Raw genomic sequence first — 21,439 nt, 5'->3', positions numbered from 1 at the left:
GTGTCGTCAACCGCATCAGAAAAGTGGTTGCAAACAGCCAGGGACCAGCACCTACACACCTCTTACTACAGAAAGCTTTCCTGAAGGAGGCCCCACATTGCCATTTTGTGATTCAAAACATTTTATTAGCTTGCAATAACCCTAGGCTGTCACAAGAGGGAACTATAAGAGAACAATAAAAGAGGACCATTTGGTTGTCTTAACTTTTAATTCCCTTCTCTCCCCTTCAACCTCTCCCCCCTCTCACCCTCACCTGCCATAAATATCAGAATAGTAATTCAGTGACCTACTTTTCTACATAATGGGTGTGAGCTCATCATCGTGTTATCTACACACTTGAATCTTATATCTATGAAATCACCATATAAACAGCTAATTTAAATAGTTATTCGTCAGTCTTGAAAACAACAATGTAAAATAAATCACTTCACGAACCTATATGAGTTTTTATTTACTGTGTTTGTTCTCTTTCATACTCTCTAAAAAAAAATCCAACAAAAACATAAGGCAAAACGAAAAGGGCGTGTGGAGTTTGATACTTATTACAGAAAATAGTAACCTAACATTTTGTCAATTATATGCCAAACCAGGAAAACATTTTATTAATTTGTTTTCTGTAGAAGGGCTTGTGTTTTTTGAGTTCACATGGCTGTTTGCTGAGGGCCGCAGACTTCGGGCATTGAAGGGTTATGTTATCTTTTTGACACAAAAATACCACTACAGAATTGTTCACAAAAGAAAAGATGGATTTCACTACATATGTGACTGCTAAAAAGAGGAAACCAATATTGTCCATCAGTTGACATAATGTACAATATTTCATGTGTGAAAATTAGAAGTTTTTTGATTATGCATGTATATGTTATGTTAATTGTGGGAGCTAAAATTACACTGACCTACATATAATAGCTGGAACAGTTCTCTCTGTACATTCAACTTCTGTAGTTGCTAATTATGAAGAATCTGTGGGTAAAGACCAATTCTCAGAAATCAAGCAGGTTAAAATTATTTCACCTAGAAACGTCACTGATGAACTGGCCTTCTCTTTTTAGAACACACAATAGTACAAAATATATTATGATGGGTTATGTTAGACTAAAGAATAAAAAATGCAAAACCAAAAGAATAAAAATCAGTAACTTTAAATAATGGACGTGTGTGTGTGTATGCATGTTACATATATATAATTTAATTTTAATGTCAAACAGGCTGTTCAATAAATGCTTGCAAGCAAAATAATAAGAATAAGAATGCTGAAGATGTTAATTTCTTGGGGGGGAGGGTTTGTTACCTAGGTTGACCGTTAGTTTAACTCGTCCTGCATCCAGCTCTAAACGAAGTGTATCTGCAGATTCCCTAGAAGTAGTTGCCATTAAAATGCCATAAGCTCGCTGAGACCTGAACCGTAAGGACACATCTTCAGCCTCTGTATGCATCACAACAGGGAGCTGTATCTTCATAAACATACTCCCGTCATAGCTTAAAACTGTTGCCTCTGGAAATGGACAAGAAAACTGCTAGTTATAAAATAAATAGTTATACTGTATTTATTGAAACTCTTAATAGAAAAGCCAACACATTTATATAGCCAAAAGATCCAACACCATCATGTTGAAAAATGATATAACAATCATTGTTGTCATACATAAGCAAAGTTGATTTGAAACACAAATCTCAGGTTTTGGGGATGAGCAATGCAACTTTTAGACTTATTTTAATTAACTCATTTGCTATACTTTTTAAGGCCCAATGCGATAAATACATGTGCATGACTTTATGGACATGTGCATAAAATCACATATGCAAGAGCTTGCAAGATTGAGGCCTAATTGTGTAAACTTAGGTCAAAGCTATCTAGGTCAATATTACACTCCAATCTTGAAAACTCACCTCTGAGCCACCTACTTTGATCATTACCGGAGGGCTTTTTCTGTTTAAGCTAATCAAGGTTCTTATTACCCAGAATATGGTCATTACCAAATTACCAAAAAGAACCCTTAAGGCAGTGGTTTTCAAACTTTTTTTCTGGTGACCCAGTTGAAGAAAATTGTCTATGCGAATGCTGGGGAGGAGGGGTTTGGGGTGTGTGAGGGGCTCAGGCTCTGGCAGAGGGTTGGGGTGTGTGAGGGGGTGCAGGCTCCGGGGTGGGGCCGGGGATAAAGGGTTTGGGGTGCAGGAGGGGGTACTGGGTTGGGGGGGTCGGGTTGGGGCAGGGGGTTGGGGTGCAGGGAGAGGTCAGGGCTCTGGGCTAGGGGTGCAGGAACTGGGGTGGGGCCAGGGATGAGGGCTTTGGGGTACTGGAAGGAGCTCTGGGTTTGGAGTGCTCAGGGCTGGGGCAGGGGATTGGGGCACAGGGTTGGGATGCGTGCTTACTTCAGACAGCTCCCGGTCAGCAGCGCAGCAGGGGTGCTAAGGCAGGCTTCCTGCCTCTCCTGGCACCGCGGACTGTGTTGCGCCCGGGAAGTGGCCAGCAGCAGGTCCAGTTCCTAGGCGGAGGCACGCAAGTGGCTCCGCATGGCTCTCACCCACAGGCACTGTTCCTCCAGCTCCAATTAGCTGGTTCCCAGGCAATGGGAGTACGGAATCAGTACTTAGGGCAGGGGCAGTGTGCGGAACCCCATGGCCCCCCCACCTAGGAGCTAGACCTGCTGCTGATCTCTTCCGGGGCACAGCACAATGTCAGAACAGGTAGGGACTAGCCTGCCTTAGACGGGCAGCACCACCGATGGGACTTTTAACCTCTCTGTCGGCAGTGCTGACCAGAGTCACCACAACCCAGTGCCTTACATTCCGTGACTGAGTGACCCGCAGTTTGAAAACCACTGCCTTAAGGTGAAATGTGTCATGATTCCTCTTGTGGTCTGGATGAAGAGCAAATCATCTCACATCCATGATGACTGTAGAATGATGGAATCGCAATGATATTTATGACAGGTTTCAGAGTAGTAGCCATGTTAGTCTGTATTCACAAAAAGAAAAGGAGTACTTGTGGCACCTTAGAGACTAACAAATTTATTTGAGCATAAGCTTTCGTGAGCTACAGCTCACTTCATCGGATGCATTCAGTGGCATGCTGAATGATATTTTTGAACACTGAGACAGCCTCCAAAAAAGGATTAAAATTGGATCTGACACTTTGGGGGTAAGAAAAAACTGAGGTAAGCCTATCACAGTCCAACACTACAAATAACTGTCAGTTTCAAATACCACAGAGAATTCCCTTCTTGGGAGGATTTGTGGTATGGCACAATGGCTGTAAGACCAATGAGCAATTGGTCAGTTTTAGTTTCCCAGCGTGTGATAAACATACCAAGAAGTGTGCAATATATATAAGGGATTTTCATCATGTTTTGGGTTTTTTTTATTATTATTTTTTGTGGTGAGGCACAATGGTTTACAGCAGGGGTGGGTACCCTGCGGCCCATCAGGGTAATCCGCTGATGAGCAGCCAGACAGTTTGTTTACATTTGCACAGCCGCATGCAGCTCCCCGTGGCCACGGTTTGCTGTTCCCAGCCAATGGGAGCTGCGAGAAGCAGTGCAGGCCGGAGGGACGTGCTGGCCGCCGCTTCCCATAGCTCCCATTGGCTAGGAACAGCGAACTGCGACCACAGGGAGCTTTGGGTGGCCGTGCAAATGTAAACAAACTGTCTGGCAGCCCACCAGCTGATTACCCTGACAGGCCACAGGTTGCCCTCCACTGGTTTACAGGAAGTGATTACTGATTATGTTTCTGTGACTCTTTAGGATGTGCATGTGGAGAATGAATGGTCTGGGGAAATGGTCCATAAACCTAGCCACATTATCTGATGCTGGAACCAAATACTCTCCCATCTGAATGGGCCAGTAGGACCATGGACAATGAAGTATCACAGCAAAAGAAATGGTGGGGCACATCAAGGGCCTGATCCAAAGGCTGATGGAGTCAATTTAAATATAAGAATGTAAGAACAGCCATACTGGGTCAGAACAAAGGTCCATCTACCCCAGTATCCTGTCTTCCGATGGTGGCCAATGCCAGGAATGAACAGAACAGGTAATGATCAAGTGATCCATGCCTTCACCCATTCCTATCTTCTGGCAAATAGAGGCTAGGGACACCATCCCTGAACATCCTGGCTAATAGCCATTGATGGACCTATGCTCCATGAACTTAACTAGTTCTTTTTGGAATCCTGTTATAATCTTCTTATCATCCTCTGGCAAAGAGTTCCACAGGTTCACTGTGTATTGTGTGAAGAAATACTTTCTTTTGTTTTAAACTTGCTGCTCATTAATTTCATTTGGTGATGTTATGAGGAGTAAATAACACTTGCTTATTTACTTTCTCTACACCAGTCATGATTTGATAGACCTCTATTATATCCCCGCATAGTCGTCTCTTTTCCAAGCTGAAAAGTCCCAGTCTTATTAATCTCTCCTCATATGGAAGCTGTTCCATACCCTAGTAATTTTGTTCCCTTTTCTCTACCTTTTCCAGATCCAATATATCTTTTTTGAGATGAGGTTATCACATCTGCACGCAGTATTCAAGATGAGGGCATGCCATGGATTTATATTGAGGCAATATGATATTTTCTGTCTTATTAACTATCCCTTTCCTAATGATTCCGAACATTCTATTAGCTTTTTTGACTGACGCAGAACATTAAGTGGATTTTTTTTGGAGAACTACAATGACACTAAGATCTCTTTCTTCAGTGGAAACAGCTAATTTAGACCCCATTATTTTATATGTATAGCTGGGATTATGTTTTCCAGTGTGCATTACTTTGCATTTATCAACATTGAATTTCATCTGCCCTTTTTGATGCTCAGTCACCCAGTTTTGTGAGATCCTTTTTTAACTTTTCGCAGTCTGCTTTGGACTTAACTATCTTGAGTAGTTTTGTATTATCTCCGAATGTTGCCACCTCACTGTTTACCCCCTTTTCCAGATCATTTATGAATATGTGAACAGTACTGGTCCCAGTACAGAACCCCGGGGGACACCACTATTTACCTCTCTCCAGTCTGAAAACTATTTACTCCTACCCTTTGTTTCCTATCTTTTAACCAGATGCTGATCCATGAGAGGACCTTCCCTCTTATCCCATGAAGCTTACTTGGCTTAAGAGCCGTCAGTGAGAGATCTTGTCAAAGGCTTCCTAAACATCTAAGTACATTATATCCACTCGATCACTCCTGTCCACATGCTTGTTGACCCCCTCAAAGAATTCTAGTAGATTGGTGAGGCATGATTTCCCTTTACAAAAACCATGTTGACTCTTTCCCAACAAATCATGTTCATCAATGCGTCTGATAATTCTGTTCTTTACTATAGTTTCAACCAGTTTGCCCAGTACTGAATTTAGGCTTATGGGCCTGTAATTGCTGATATTGCCTCTGGAGCCTTTTTAAAAAGTTGGTGTTACATTAGCTATCCTCCAGTCATCAGGTACAGAATCTGATTTAAATGATAGGTTACATACCAAGGTTAGTTGTTCTGAAATTTCACATGGGAGTTCCTTCAGAACTCTTGGGTGAATACCATCTGATCCTGGTGATTTATTATTTTTTAGTTTATCAATTTGTTCCAAAGCCTCCCCTAATTACACCTGCATCTGGGAGAGTTCCTCAGAGTTGTCACCTAAAAAGAATGGCTCAGGATTGGGAATCCCCCTTATATCCGCAGTCCTGAAGACTGATGCAAAGAATTCATTTAGTTTCTTAACAATGGCCTTATTGTTCCTAAGTTCTTCTTTTGCATCTCAATCATGCAATGGCCCCACTGGTTGTTTAACAGGCTTCCTGCTTCTGATGTACTTAAAACATTTTTTTTGCTATTACTTTTTGAATTTTTGGTTAGCTGTTCTTCAAATTCTTTTTTGGCCTTCCTAATTATATTTTTACACTTCACTTGCCAAAGTTTATGGTCCTTTCTACTTTCCTCACTGGAATTTAACTTCCACTTTTTAAAGGATGCCTTTTTGCCTTTCATTGCTTCACTTTGTTGTTTAGCCATGGTGGCACGTTTTTCATCTTCTTATTATGTTTTTTTTTAATTTGGGGTATACATTTAAGTTGAGCCTTTATTATGGAATCTTTGAAAAGTTTCTATGCCACTTGCAGGGATTTTACTTTTGACACCGTTACTTTTAATTTCTACTTAACTAACTTCATCATTTTTGTGTGGTCCCCCTTTCTGAAATTAAATGCTACAGTGTTGGTCTGCTGTGATGTTTTCCCCACCACAGGAATGTTAAATTATATTATGGTCACTATTACCAAGCAGTTCAGGAATATTCACCTCTTGAACTAGCTCCTATGATTCATTTAAGACTAAATCAAGAATTGCCTCTCCTTTTGTGGGTTCCAGGACTAGCTGCTCCAAGAAGCAGTCATTTAAGGTGTCAAGAAACTTTACCTCTACATCCCATCCTGAGGTGACATATACCCAGTCAATATAGTGATAGCTGAAATTCCCCATTATTACTCATTTTTTAAATTTTTATAGCCTCTCTAATCTCCCTGAGCATTTCACAGTCTCTATCACCATCCTGGTCACTAGTATAGGCCAACTGATATATTGTTATTATTAGAGCATGGAATTGCTACCCATAGAAATTCTATAGTATGGTTTGATTCATTTAAGATTTTTACTTCGTTTGACTCTACGCTTTCTTTCACATATAGTGCCACTCCCCCAAAAGTATGACCTTCTCTGTCCTTTTGATATATTTTGTACCCTACTGTTACTGTGTCCCATTCATTATCCTCATTCCACCAAGTTTCTGTGATGCCTATTATAACAATATCCTCATTTAATATGAGGCACTCTAGTTCACCCATCTTATTATTTCGACTTCTAGCATTCGTATATAAGCACTTTAAAAAATTGTCACTTTTTAGCTATCTGCCATTATATGATGTAATTGAATGGGACTCTTTTTCATTTGACTGTGTCTCATCAGAGCCTACCCATATTTTATCATCTTCCATCCTCTCCATCTTACTAGGACATAGAAAATCTCTGTTAATAGATCTTCTCCTAAGGGATGTCTCTCTACGAACCACATGCTTCTCTGCACCTGTTGGCTTTCCCCCAGCCCTTAGTTTAAAAATTGCTCTATGACTTTTTTAATTTTAAGTGCCAGCAGTCTGTTTCCATTCTGGTTTAGATGGAGCCTATCCTTCCTATATAGGCTGCCCCTTTCCCAAAAGGTTCCCCAGGTCCTAATGAATCTAAATCCCTCCTCCCTACATTGGCTTTGGTGGGACCCAGAATCATAGGTCAGGAGATGACTAAACGAAGGAAATTATTACCCAGACTATGTGCTGAAGTATTTTACAAGGAAATCATGGAATCACAGAATCATAGAGTATTAGGGTTGGAAGAGACCTCAGGAGGTCATCTAGGCCAATTCCCTGCTCAAAGCAGGACCAACACCAACTAAATCATCTCAGCCAAGGCTTTGTCAAGCCAGGCCTTAAAAACCTCCAAGGATGGAGATTCCACCACCTCCCTACGTAACCCATTGCAATACTTCACCACCCTCTTAGTGAAATAGTGTTTCCTAATATCCAACCTAGGCCTTCCGCACTGCAACTTGAGACTAAATAACCCCAGTTCCCTTAGCCTCTCCTCGTAAGTCATGTGCCCCATCCCCCTAATCATTTTCATAGCCCTCCACTGGACTCTCTCCAATTTGTCCACATCCCTTCTGTAGTAGGGGAACCAAAACTAGACGCAATTCTCCAGGTGTGGCCTCACCAGTGCCGAATAAAGGGGAATAATCACTTTCCTTGATCTGCTTGCAATGCTCCTACTAATACAGCCCAATATGCCATTGGCCTTCTTGGCAACAAGGGCACACTGTTGACTCATATCCAGCTTCTAGTCCACTGTAATCCCCAGGTCCTTTCCTGCAGAAATAGGGAAAACTACTATGGATTGTTTATATGGCCCTAGTTTAGAAAAGGTCTTTAATATTTTCAAATTCTATGAGATAATTTCAAGCAGAAGAGACTGACTAGAAAGTGTTGGATGTTGAGGACTGTGTGGAAAGTGGCTGATGGCATTGGTCCTCTGGTAACTTCTTTAGCAATATAAAGCAGTTTGTGAGAGAACCTCACACTGTCACAAAGATGTCAGTTCTTTGCCAGATGGCAACTAAAAAGGATTGCTGGCTTAGAGTGGTGAGGGCAGACTGCCCTTTATAGATTGTGGGAGCAGCCAGAAGTGTCAAGCAAAGTTAGCCCTTGTTTGCCACATCAATTAATTTAAAGGAAGGATATAATCCAAATCCACAGGCAAGATGACCATGAAAAGACTTCTCACATACAAGTTCCAGTTTGGGATTCAAAATTTGCCAGCAGACTTTTCAATTCTATTTCAATGGTCAGAATGTCCTGTGACCAGAGGATTTCATTATCCAGCTGGAGAGGATAGATGATTCTGAGACTGTGAATCAGGAGAGCTTTGTTCTATTGCTGGCTCTACCACAGGCTTTATTGAGCAAATAAAGCTACTTATTCTTTCTATGTTTTAGTTTCTTCATCTGTAAAATGGGGGTAATTATTCCTTATATCACCAGTGTTATGAACCTAAATCCATTAATATTTGCAAGGAACTTAGATGCTACAGTGAATATCATAGAAAATACCAAAAGAAAAACCAAATGGTGGTAAGGTTGTTGATTTACTTAACAAAAATTTTAAAACTTTTCAATGGCCCCCATTTGCAATCACTAGAGAAAGAAATTGCCTCTACTTTTTCCAGACCACTTATCCAGTGGAAAGGCATGTCACTGCAACAAAGTGTGATGGCATATAAACCCTCCAAAGTCAGACTGGAATTGTGTGGCAGGTGGGTTACATTGTTTTAAATCCATTTCCAACCACTAAACCCTCACCAATAAAATTATTCATGAAAATCACCCAGACACAGGAAGAACAGACTGCAAATATTATCATCAAGGCTTTAGAAATTGCAAGTCTGGGGGATTTTATCAGTTCTATATTTGCAGGAAAAATACAGTCTTGGGAAGGAGGAGAAGGGGGTTTCTGCCCTTCTTAAATCAAAAATCCTTCAGAATAGACAGATAAAGGACTTATTGCTCATGGTTCTGATGAGAAATTTCATTATCAAAGCACACCTCAGTGAGATATTTTTGAGCATTCCAGTTAATTCCAGTTTTTTGAAGTTCCTCTGGCTCAGTTGGAAGGGGCAGTTTTACAAATGACAGGTCATGGTATCTGGTATGTGTAGAGAACGCCAAGGACCTTCATCGTGGTCAAAAAGGTTTTGGTACAGTTACTGAAAATCTGGAATAAGATTTTATAATTGGCATGTTAGTTAAGAGGAGTTTAGAGAGATTTTAAATATTCAATAAATGCAACTGTACTAAAAGCAGTGGGAACATGACAAACTGAGCAAAATCTTTTCTTGTCCCCCATATCAGAATAGATATTTTAGGGCTGACTGTAGATTCCCTAAAATAATCCCTGGAGATTGGGTAGCAAGAAGAGGACACCATTACAGACATGGCTTAATTGTGTAATTGGTATGTCTTTATTGTTTACCCTGAGATACTCTGGGATACTCTGTATTTGGGGGATTACTGAGATGTTAGCTGGGGTCAGAAAGATAAAAAGGAGTGTGAACAGGTATTGATCTGTTCAGCAAAGGCCTTCCAGGATTTACTGTCATGATGAGCAGACATGATGTCCTCAGTCCTTTTTCGCATAACCACATCAGTTATTTTGGAAACAGATGTTCCAAAAACTGTTTGAGAAGCCTGAGTTGAGACCAGGTGACAAAAGGCCTTTGGACAACAACTCAGAAATCCATTCAAGCTCTAAATTGTTAGGTAAACTGGCATGGGTATCACAATCAAGTGCTGATGGACTACAGCACAGAAGTTCCCTAAACAAATGACAAAATTGGGGAGAGGAAGGAGGATTTGACCAGTGTGGTGACAATAAGAATTACATCAGTGCAAGCATTGGAAATCAATATCATCACGCATTCCAGAAATGGAAAATATGATAGTGGTGCATTGGGATCTATTTCTAGCTCTGCCACTGGCCTGCAGGTAACCTGAAGCAAATCACTTCACTTCTCTGTGCTTCCGTTTCTCCACCTGTAAAATGCAACTAATGACCTCTTCTGTAAAATGCTTTGAAATCTACTGATGAACAAGTGCTGTATGAGAGCTAGCTGTTATGTATCCAAGAGAAGAGCGTCTGTGGGAAGAGGCACTGTTAACAAGAAATATTTTTCTAAGGATGTAACATGAAGAGCACTACAGTACCCACTGCCTCAGTCATCACAGAAATAGATTCTTCTCCAGATTCCTGAATAAGAGAGCTTCAGGGAAAACGGTCTCTTTTAAATTTGGTGGTAGATCCAGGAGTATCTATATCATTCCCACTCACCCACCCCTTCTCAAATCTTCAGGCAGTATTAGCAAAGAGGTACCAGAAGAAAAATTAATTTGTGCTTCTTGATTCTTCTTCACTGCCCATCAGGGCCATGATTTCTGGTGATTCTATGGTGTCTACAGAATTGTGAATAATCCTGATGAAGTTAAGATGAATAATGTTTCAGGGTCCGATTCAAGGTTATTGTGCAGTAAAAGATTCTCTGATGATAACGTCTTTACTGTTACAATTGATATTTTGCACAATGGATAGATGGAACCCAGTAGCATAAAATGAAATTTACAGGCATTTTGTTTTGTAGGACGTTGCAAAATGTAAAAATATCCTTTTGGAAATTAACACTCGGAGATTTTTCTGACTCCCATGGTATAACAGGTGGAAACTGGTCCTGTTTTTCTTCCTATTAGTAATATTACGGAAACTAAAGTATTATGGGAAGCAGTCATGGGAAGAATGGCAAACCCTAAAGATTATTCTTTGGCAGAAACTGAAAGCTTATTAATCTCAAACTCTTTTATTGATATTTTTGAGAAACTGAGCCCTTATCATCACATTTTTCCACACACAGTAAATGGTCTTGTAATCTCTGAGTCTAGGGGGGCCAAAGTTGACCTCTTTGCCAGTATTCTGTTTATCTCAAAGTGTGGCAGCTTGCAGGTTGTGGCAGCTTGTGGGATGGCTTAAGCCCAAAGGGCCACAAAGGATTGCTATCAAGCAGATAAAAATCTCAGACTTTTGATAATACTCATCTTACTAGCCGGAGTGGGGTTTGAATCTTGCTGAGCAGGGTATGAAATTTCTTTCTCCTGCATTCCTTGGTGTGGTGCCAGCCTCAGTGGAGCAGGTTGATTTTTTCCTCTACTCACCTCTCCTTTTTTCAGGCTCCTGGTGGATCTTGGAGTGTTCTGCCCCTAGTACTAACTCCCTCTGCCCTGACTGGCTAGTAAGCTACAGCTGAGTTGTGGATGGTCTTTGCACCACTACAGGGAGTTCTATTTTCTCTCATCCTAGGATGGCACCTTTCTTCTGCATCCTTGCTGTCATGCCTTCCTGCCCAATCATATTCTTATGTTAGAATAAGTTTGTGCAGGATATTCTGGCAAGCTTTCGTCAATCTTTTTTGAGGTTAGGAAAGCATTTTTCTCCATAATGTAAGAATGGCTCATGGAGCATGAGATTTTGCACTCTCTCTCTCTCTCTCTCTCTCTTTCTCTCTTTTTTTAATTTCCTCTCAGCAACTAGGAGATTCTGGTTTCCTTCCTTGCAACTTTTACAGGCATCCACTATGGATTGTTGATTTAGCAAGACGATAGCCTGAATAAGTGGAGGAAGCTTTTGGTTGATTGGTTATGCAGGGCTGGGTATGAGTCTCAAAGGACTACTATGGATTAAGGCTCTCATCATCTGTGCCCCTCACATGAGTACAGGGCTGTGTGTATGATGGTGACATAGATTGTTTTTTTTTCCTGCTCAGCCGCTCCAAAGAGGTTCATTATATTAAATGCTACTAGAGCAGAAGTTTAAGTTCAAAATGGCTGTGATAAAGGTTTAATAATATGGTACTTGTTAAGAGGAGGTACTGCCTCTAGTGCAGGGAATAACAGTTTTGCTATAATTACAGTGCTGGAAGCACGACAGGGAAAGAGCCTTTATTAAACAATACTGGAGGCCATTGATACTAGCTGGTTTTTCTTTTTCTTTTTTATGGCAGCATCAAATACCAGATACAGGGAAGAATTATCCAACAGAAGTGAGATGTTAATCCTTGCTTGGTAAAAACTGATGAAATGAAAGACATTTCTTGAATGAATTTATGAACTGATAACATTGCTAAAAGAAATATTTCCCTTCCATGGTCAGAAAATGTAAGTCTTATTTTTATATACATACCTATTGAAATTCTCAGGGCCTAATTCTGTTTTTATTTGAAATAGTGTCATCTAGATTAACTTCAGTGAAATCAATGGAGTTAAACAGATGTAAAACTGGTGTGAGAGGATAATCAGGCTGCTAATGTTGATGTAGGCTGGGATTTTCTAAATTGCCTAAGGGAATAGAGATCCCAATTCCTAGGGTGAGAGGTTTCAGAGAGGTAGCTGTGTTAGTCTGTATCAGCAAAAACAACGCGGAGTCATTGGGTCACCTTAGAGACTAACAAATTTATTTGGGCATAAACTTTTCTTCCCTTCCTGCCTTGTTCCTCTCAATGCATCTGCTTCACCCTATTATTGAGGAATGCTTAGCCCTCCACTGCACAGTAAGTGACTTCTTACTTTCCTCTGAAACTATATGTACTACATTATTTACTCCACTATTTCCTACTCCCTACCATCTTTCCTCCATCCCCCCAATCATTCTCCATGCCACCTCTCTTTGACACAATAGAAGCCATTACTTTTTTTAAATTTCAGACTTGCATCACTAATGGGGAATTATTTATTTATTTATCACTTCTATTCTGACAACTAGAAGCTCCAGTCATGGACCAGACTCCACTGTGCTAAGTGCTATACAAACAGAACAAAAAGATGGTCCCTGCCCCAAAGAGCTTATAGTTCTGGAATCAGCATTTAGTTATCATTATTCATGTCAGAAAGAAGCTACTGGCACTGTAGTGACGCTAAATGAAAGGGAAGAAAGCAAGGGGAAGAAAAAAGAAAAAATGTAGGGTGCAGTGAAGGTTCTGAGGAGGAATGGGACAAGAGATTTAAAAATAGATACAATATCAGACAAAAAAGAAAATGAATTATCCAATGTGAAGTGTGGGAGTTTTGGCTTGGCTTCCTCAGGGGCAATGAAATTCATGTGAAGAGGAAGTGAAGGATGTGGCTAGGATGAGAAGTTTGACTGGAAATAAGATTGTGTTTTGAAGGCAGTAGCAGATCAGGACACTGGAATATGAAGACTGAGGTATAGGGTACTGAAAAACAAAGGACCAGTTGTGGGCCAGTTTCAGTTATCCCATTTCTCACTTTGTAATTAGCTGTGATATGGTTCAGATACAACAGTATTTTAAATTGTTTTAAACTTTTATATGGGGATTATGCTTTGTATTTCTTCCTATATCATGATATCTATGGCATGTAATAAAAGTTTAAATGATAGCCTATGAAAAATGTGGAGCAGATGAGTAAGGATATCTGAAAGGATTTCAAACACCTTTTTTGAGACACAGTTTAAAAGAATTTATACTCAATGAAACATTGAAGATGTTATCGTGAAAAACCCAGTCTGTTTCATCAGGCTGCTTTAATTTTACTAACTAGTTCTGATCCATAATTTATATATGGAAGGTGTAATAATGGCTTCCTCACACGTCACTTTACCATGGTCTTTCCACCTGTCTCAGATGGAGTTTCACAATGTGGAGGTGGAAGAAGTGTTTTCCAACACTGGCATGTTGAGGGAGAGATGATGCATCATCCCACCTGCATCTCCTCCCCTGCAGCTGGGTGAATTTCTATATGAAACTTTTTCACACAAAAATGCAGATTTGGGTAGTCCAAGACACTTTGTGAATTCTGTAAGAATTTAAGCAAGTTACATTTTGGTGACATTGCATGACCAGTGATAGTGCACTGGACTGGAACTCAGGGGACACAGGTTCTACTTAAATCAGAGACGTTACGTTTAAGTACGAAAGAACAGAATTTGCCCCTTAATAGTGCTCATTCCAGATGTGTAACTATTAAAGATCCTGATCATGGATAAACTACGAGTAGTTCCAATGACTTCAATGTGTGTTTGCAAATATGTTCATTATTTCATTTTTCTTTTTATACTTTTTTAAAATCCCTCCCAAAAATCTAAAACTTTGCATAACCAGATAAAACAGTTTCACATTTTGCAATAAGAAGTGACTCAGTTAGATTTAAAAAAATACTCCAGTCAACAGGAGACTTAGTGACATGACCCAATACATCAAAATGTGAAGGAAAGATCAGTGATGTTGGATGTTAACACCCTTCTCTTCAAAAAGCAGCTTGGATGAAATAAAGCAAAAAGTGACAGACTTGAGGGGTCTCTGGGTGTACTTTCTAATAATTCTCAATATATAAATAACTACTGGATAAAATATGGATGAAAATTGAAATTGATACACTACAGTTAAGATAAATGTTTAACCTGGATAAGATTCTGCCACCTTCATTCCTAACAAGTAGTACTTTACTCCAGTAGGATTGTTTGAGGGGGATGTCCTCACTACACAACAAGAGTAGGGTGAGAGAACCTAGCCCCACAGGATTTAGCAGGGTGCAAATGATGAAATTGGTAGTAATTAAATAGGTAGGAGATGAGGTTACTATAACAATAGGAAACACATGACTTTCATATAGTCCTGCATTTGTTAGTTTTTTTATTTTATTAAAAAATATACATAGACAATTCAAACAGGGGAAAAATACATTCAAGTGTATTTCCCCTGTAGAAAGTTCATTTAATTTAACTCCTTGCAACTCTGCATGCCTGTCCTTTCTTTGATAAATTTGCTCTTATGCATTATTCCTTGTTGTCCAGCTAAAAGTATGCACCTGTGAAAGGCTTTGCCAAGAGGCAATTACATATTGTGATCCATGATTAAAATCAGAGATGAAGCCAAATTATATTGCTATGACATCTGTCCCTCCATCTGCTATAGTTTCCATAAACAACTAGACCAATCCATAGATTATACTGATGTTTTTACTTTATGTATAACCAAGAATTTGTTACTGTGGGAAAATAAGCACATACAACCCAATTTCTGCACGTGCACACAAAAAACTATTAACTTTAAATAGGCTGGAATGAGCATAAAATGGCTTTTGTGTCCTATGGCTTTTCCTTAGTTACTGATCTGATCAGATTACAGAATCATATATTCATAGAATCATAGAAATATGGGCCTGGAAGGAACCTTGTGAAGTCCAGCACCTGACACTGAGGCAGGACCAAGTATATCTAAACAATCCCAAATAGATGTTTGTCTAAGCTTTTCTTAACCTCCAATGACAGGGATTCCAAAATCAAACTTGGAAGCCTATTCAGTGCTTAACTATCCTTATAGATAGAAAGTATTTCCTAATATATAACCTATATACCTCTTGCTGCAGATTAAGTCGATTACTTCTTGTCCAATTTATAGTGGACAGGGAGAGCAATTGATCACAGTCCTCTTTGTAACAGCCATTAACATATTTGAAGACTTACCAGGGTATCCATCCACCTTCCTTTCTCAAGACTAAAAATTTCCATTTTTTTAAATTTTACCTTTCCAAATAGGTCAGGGTTTTTGAAACCTTTTAATAATTTTTGTTGTTGAGAGTCCATAGGATAGCAATTTGTTCACATATTTCCTAAAATATGGCACCCAGAACTGGACATAGTACTCCAGCCAAGGTCTCACCAGTGTTGAGCAGAGCAGGATAATTACCATCCGTGTCTTTCAAACAATATGCCTATTAATGCACCCCACAATGCTATTTGCCTCTTTCATGACTGCATTGTATTGTTGGCTCAAAATTCAATTTGTGATCCACTTTAACTCACACATTCTTTTCTTCACTACTACCACCTAGTGAGTTATAAATATTGTTTGTATTTGTGCATTTGATTTCTCCTTCTTAAGTGCAGTACTTGGAACTTGTTTTTATTGAATTTCATCTTGTTGATTTCAGACCAAGTCTCCAATTTGTCAAGGTCATTTTGAATTCTAATCGTGTCCTCCAAAGTGCCTGCTACTTCTCTCTTCTTGATGTCATCCACAAATTTTATAAGCATACTCTCCATCCCATTATCCAAGTCATGAATGAAAATATTGAATAGCACCAGACCCAGGACAGACCCCTACATCCTCCCAATTTGACAGAAAGTCATTGATAATTACTCTCTGAGTACAGTCTTTCAACCAGTTACGCACCCACTTTACAGTGATTTCATCTAGATCAAATTTCCCTGCTTTGTTAATGACAGTGTCATGTGGCACAGTATCAAAAGCCTTATGAAAAATTAAATTATCACATCTACAGCTTTCCCCTAACCAATTAGGCACTAACCCTGTCAAAGAAGGAAATTATGCTGGTTTGGCACAATTTGTTTTTGACAAATCTATGTTGTCTATTACCTTTCTATTCTGTAAGTACTTACAAACTGTTTAATAATTTGTTCCAGTATCTTTCCAGATATAGAAGTTAGCTGACTGGTTTATAATTCCCTAGGTCCTCTTTTACCCCCTTTTTTAAAGATCAGCACTCTGTTTGCCATTCTCCAGTCCTCTGGGACCTCACGTGTCCTCCATGAGGTCTCAAAGATAACTGTTAACAGTTCTGAGATTGCTTCAGCTAGTTCCTTAAGTACCTAGGATAAATTTAATCAGGCCCTGCTGACCTGAATACATTTAATTTATCTGATGCCTGCTCTACATGTAAAACTTATGGTGACCTAGCTACATCACTTAAGGCTGTGAAAAATGTTATGCCCTGTGTGATGTAGTTAGGTCAATCTAATCTCCACTGTAGATGCAGCTAGGTCAATGGATGAATTCTTCCACCGACCAAGCTACTGTTTCAAGAGAGTATATTTATTATAGTGATGGAAAATCCCTCTGTGGCTGTAGTATATCTACAGTATAGCACTACAGCACCATAGCAGAAGTACTGCTGTAGCGGTTGTAGCGTAGACCTACCATAAATATTAATTTATATTTTTTATTGTACATATTGGTACATATAATAAGGATAAATGATTTCTTTGATTATTAAGGCGAAAAAAGCTTCATGGCACATAAATGTTAGTGTCATCAAATGTAAATATATGCCATGTTTGCTGTAGATATCCTAATCTCTTAACACATAATTTCAGAGCCCAGTTGTTTAACCTCAAATATTTTATTCTAACATGGTTTCCCACTTTGTAAGGCTCTATTGTTTGTGGTAGTGAACATGTTCTTATTTTACTTCAATTACTTACAAAAATTATAATTGTGTTATTTATATCACTAAATACAATAGTGTATCAGTTATTGCACTCGGGTAGTAGTTATAACAACTTGTGTGGTAAAATGCCAACACACTGCTTTCAGAATCCCAAAAGCTGTAATCATATTAATGCATGACCATTCGGGATACAAATATTACTGGAAGGAGAACTGCTTTCAGTGCAGTTTCCTCTGGATAGGGAAACCCGAGGGTAGGAAATGATCCTGCACTGACTGCACAAAGATTTCTGCTGGACAAGAGCCAGATATGATTGTGAGGAAGCTAGTAAGAATACCATATTACCATCACTCCCAGTAGGTGAAGTTTTGTGTGCTAGGAAATTAAGTCCTGAATTGGACAATAGTTGAAAATATACTAGAGGGAAAAAATAACTGGAGATGAAAAGGATTCTGTGCAAGTTCTTGTGACCCGTTAAATATGTTCATGACAAATCCCTATGATAAAGTTTGCTATTAAATTCTCATTTATAGATTTGCATATGTCTGTTGTCCCTGTCTCTAATGACTGAAATATGTAAATATTGCCTAGCTCTTCCTGATCTGGAAAGATATAAGTACTATTTTTACTTCTGCCATATGTAATAGTGGAATTTTGCCACAGGGTGGTACACCATGCATATTTAACTGAAGGTTTTTGTAATTCATCTAACAGTTTTGTTATGCCCTCTGCCAACTTCACTCCACCAGTAATAGAACAATCTGGCAACATCAAAATAACTGGCCTCTAGCCAAAGGAGCTTGCATTTTTAAAAGTCTGGGACCTACTCGTAAATGCCAATAACCTGACTTCATTTACCACAAAAGTGATGGGATTTCCTCAAGATTATATCTAGACTTTTTTAAAAACCATTCATCAGTTTTACTTTTAAACAGTAAAATCTTTAGGCGACCACTTTAACCTAGCAAAATGAATTAAACTATACAGAAAAAAACTTTAGCTGCCGGTCAATAAGCTTGAAGATTAGGTTTTGGCTGGAAGGGAAGACTATATTATGTGTCGATTGTAATATAAGATTTCGCAAAATAAGAGTTTTGGCATTTGAACATTTCTTGTTCAAACTGGAATAAACATACTAAATAAGATTTTTGTTCTGGTAAACTGTTAGATCCCCACTTATCCTTACAAATAAGGATGTCAAATTTCATTTCTCTCTTTTCTTGAAATATATTAATTAAAAGGCCTGGGTCTTTTCTTGTATTGTAATAAAATCACAGAAGAGAGAGTATTAGAATATAAAAGTAAAGATTTCTTATAAAAAGAGAAACAGAAAAGGAGATTTAATATTCAATTACTAAAATACAAGTTCTGTAACTGACAGTTGTAACAAATCATGGCTAATGTACTGCAGCTAAGATTTATGCAATGTGTGTGCAAAGCACTGAAAGTGTCTTTACAGATTCTGTTTGGTGTCAATTTAAAAATAAAAGCTCTATCTGTTTGATACAAACTATTAAAATGAACTACTCAATATTCCTTTTCTATTATAAAACTGTGTATTGCACACAGAAAAAATTGCCAGTTAGTATAAGTAGTACATACGTGACAACACAATAGCATCACATTCTTCTCAGCGTTATTATTGCAATATGCTACTTTTAAATATCACCGAAATGCCACTATGTTTGCAGATTATTGAAGTGTGAATTAAACCCTAATTAAAATAAAATAGAAATGATAACAGAAATAATCTATACTTGTAAGACCCAAATTTGTTTTCCTCGCCTATTTTTTTAAAGTAAACTTGCATAGCTGCTATCTGATTTTACACTCATCTTCACAGCTAAAGGTTATATTCACTAATTTTAAACATAAATTATTTTACTACTTATGATTAACAGTAATTTTATTCCCCTATGAACTAGAAATTTTTTTAAGCTGCAAAAATTGAATCTGGATTGCAGGGGCCTGATTTTTTCTCATTTACATTCAAGAAGTGAAATCCTGGAATCACTGAAGTCAGTGGAAGTTTTGCCAAGGACTTGAATGAGGCTGGAATTTCACTCAAGGAATTCAAGAATATACAGTAGATAGTGGGGTTATACCAGTGTACATGCATGGAGAATCTGTCATTTCAGAGTCAGACTGTGGTGAATTTAGGTTTCATAGAGTCACATTTCAGTAAATTAGTAATAAGAGAAAGCACTGTCTCATGTTGTCACAAAGCTCTTCACAGCCCAGCTTGTAAAATGATAAAAGGGGGGATTTTCAAAGTCAAAAAAAGCAGATAGGTACCCGACTCTTACTTATCATCACTGGGAGTTAGGCACCTTCCTGCCATTTGTGCCTTTGAAAATCTCCCCCAAACTCTTTCATATGGCCACGTGGCCACTTGATTCAATTTAGTTTTCTGCCAATATAAAACCAGTGGGAAGAAGAGGAACAGACAATGAGGGTTATTTTTTAAAACAGTTAACGTAGTACTTGCCATTTTTAATCATTGTTAATTTCTACATTGTAAAGTCATGCACAATCTTTTGAAACCTACCTCTCTCACATGATCTGCCAAGGTAGCCTGTACCAGAACAATCACAGATATATCTATTCCACCCATCCCTGCATACACCATTGTTTTTACAGGGGTTGCTCAGGCATGGTTTTGCAGTTTCTCTTGAGCATGAGGGCTTCACTCCAGCAGTGCTTTGAATTTCAGCCATTTGTCGAATATCCTTGCTTTGGCCATCAATAAATAAGTCTCTGATGCAGCCAACGTATCCATAATTGAGAAGTGCTGTCCACACCTCTGTTGGAAAGACCAGCCCTGCCTTATTTTCTGGCAAGCCCCCAAGATACAAGTCATCATCTAGGTCTAGGATTTCGCTTTCTCCTGGTGCAGTGTAAGGTGTACGTAATGTGTTCACAGAAATGGTACCTGATAAGAAACAACAAAATGCAAGATTTTTAACATATTAAAGTGAATTCTGACAGTATTTCTTTATTCCTCGAGTCCCAAAATGCAGTATTTTCTTATTGCCAAATACCTCATACATGAAAGCCCTAGATGAATGTTGTATTTACACATTTTAAAATAATAAAATGACACATTATTTTGTATTAAAATATCCCTTAAACACTGTCAGGAAATATGTGGTGTACAAATATTTCCACAAAGTACTGCATAAATTTAAATGTTTGAAAACCAAAATCCACATAAGGGATTTCAGGTAGATAAAATGTATTATTCCGTGCAAAAAAATTAAATGTATTTCAGGGTGATCTTCAGAAACACCCTGTTGGTGGAACAGCAACTCTCTGCACTGCCCTCTAAATTGCTCAAAATCCCATTCTAGGGATTCTGCTTCCGAGGACTCTGATTGGTTTCAGTGGGCTTTGGCTCAGACCCTTTGTCTGGGAGGGGAGGGGAAGTACTCTCATCAGCTGCCGGGCAGCCAATCATTAAAAAAAATAGTGATGTACACCCAGAGGAAAAAAAATGCCTCTGACATTTGCATCTAAATGTGTGCTTGTTACAGAGAGGAGAGAGAGGGAAGTGCAAGAGAAACCATGAAATCAGAAATATTTATTTAATTTTGGTTTCAGTTAAAAAACAAAAAACAAGCCTGAAATTTTAGCTCTGCCACATATGCAAGAAGCCTCAAAAAGACTCAGATCTGTTGCCCAAAATGTTGGCTAGGATGATTAATTGTCAAGATCCTCTACTCTATAAATAATTGTAAAGACCAAGGACTCCAACTGAAAGAATTGAACATACAGAACCTTAGTCCATGTGTGCTAATCAGATTCAGTCCAACTGTTGCAGTAAGATTATTACAAACAAAATCTGCATAGGGATTTTAATATGATTCTGTCTTCACAATCAAGCAGGAGGTGAAATCACAATCCCCTGTAAATCACTGTATTAAAGTGAAGTACTGAGGCTGAAGGAACTGGGCTTATTTAGTCTGCAGAAGAGAAGAGTGAGGGGCAATTTGATAGCAGCCTTCAACTACCTGAAGTGGGGTTCTAAAGAGGATGGAGCTCAGCTGTTCTCAGTGGTGGCAGATGACAGAACAAGAAGCAATGGTCCTCAAGTCGCAGTGG

General features: G+C 38.8%; 1 protein-coding gene across 41 annotated transcripts in view; it reads right to left on the bottom strand.

The window, feature by feature from the left end:
- NRXN1 (neurexin 1) overlaps nt 1–21,439 on the bottom strand; it is a 1,286,326-nt gene that overhangs the window by 677,993 nt on the left and 586,894 nt on the right. For all 41 annotated transcript variants that reach the window (XM_038395424.2, XM_043511917.1, XM_043511928.1 and 38 more), the window contains 2 exons: nt 19,887–20,270; nt 1,292–1,495 (listed from right to left, as the gene is read on the bottom strand). In XM_038395424.2, coding sequence (XP_038251352.1) covers nt 1,292–1,495; nt 19,887–20,270 — 588 coding nt within the window. The remainder of the gene's footprint in view (nt 1–1,291; nt 1,496–19,886; nt 20,271–21,439) is intronic.

The sequence above is a fragment of the Dermochelys coriacea genome, chromosome 3 (assembly GCF_009764565.3).
Source record: "Dermochelys coriacea isolate rDerCor1 chromosome 3, rDerCor1.pri.v4, whole genome shotgun sequence".
NCBI classification, from domain to species: domain Eukaryota; kingdom Metazoa; phylum Chordata; order Testudines; family Dermochelyidae; genus Dermochelys; species Dermochelys coriacea.
This window is presented reverse-complemented; position numbering and strand designations above follow the sequence as displayed.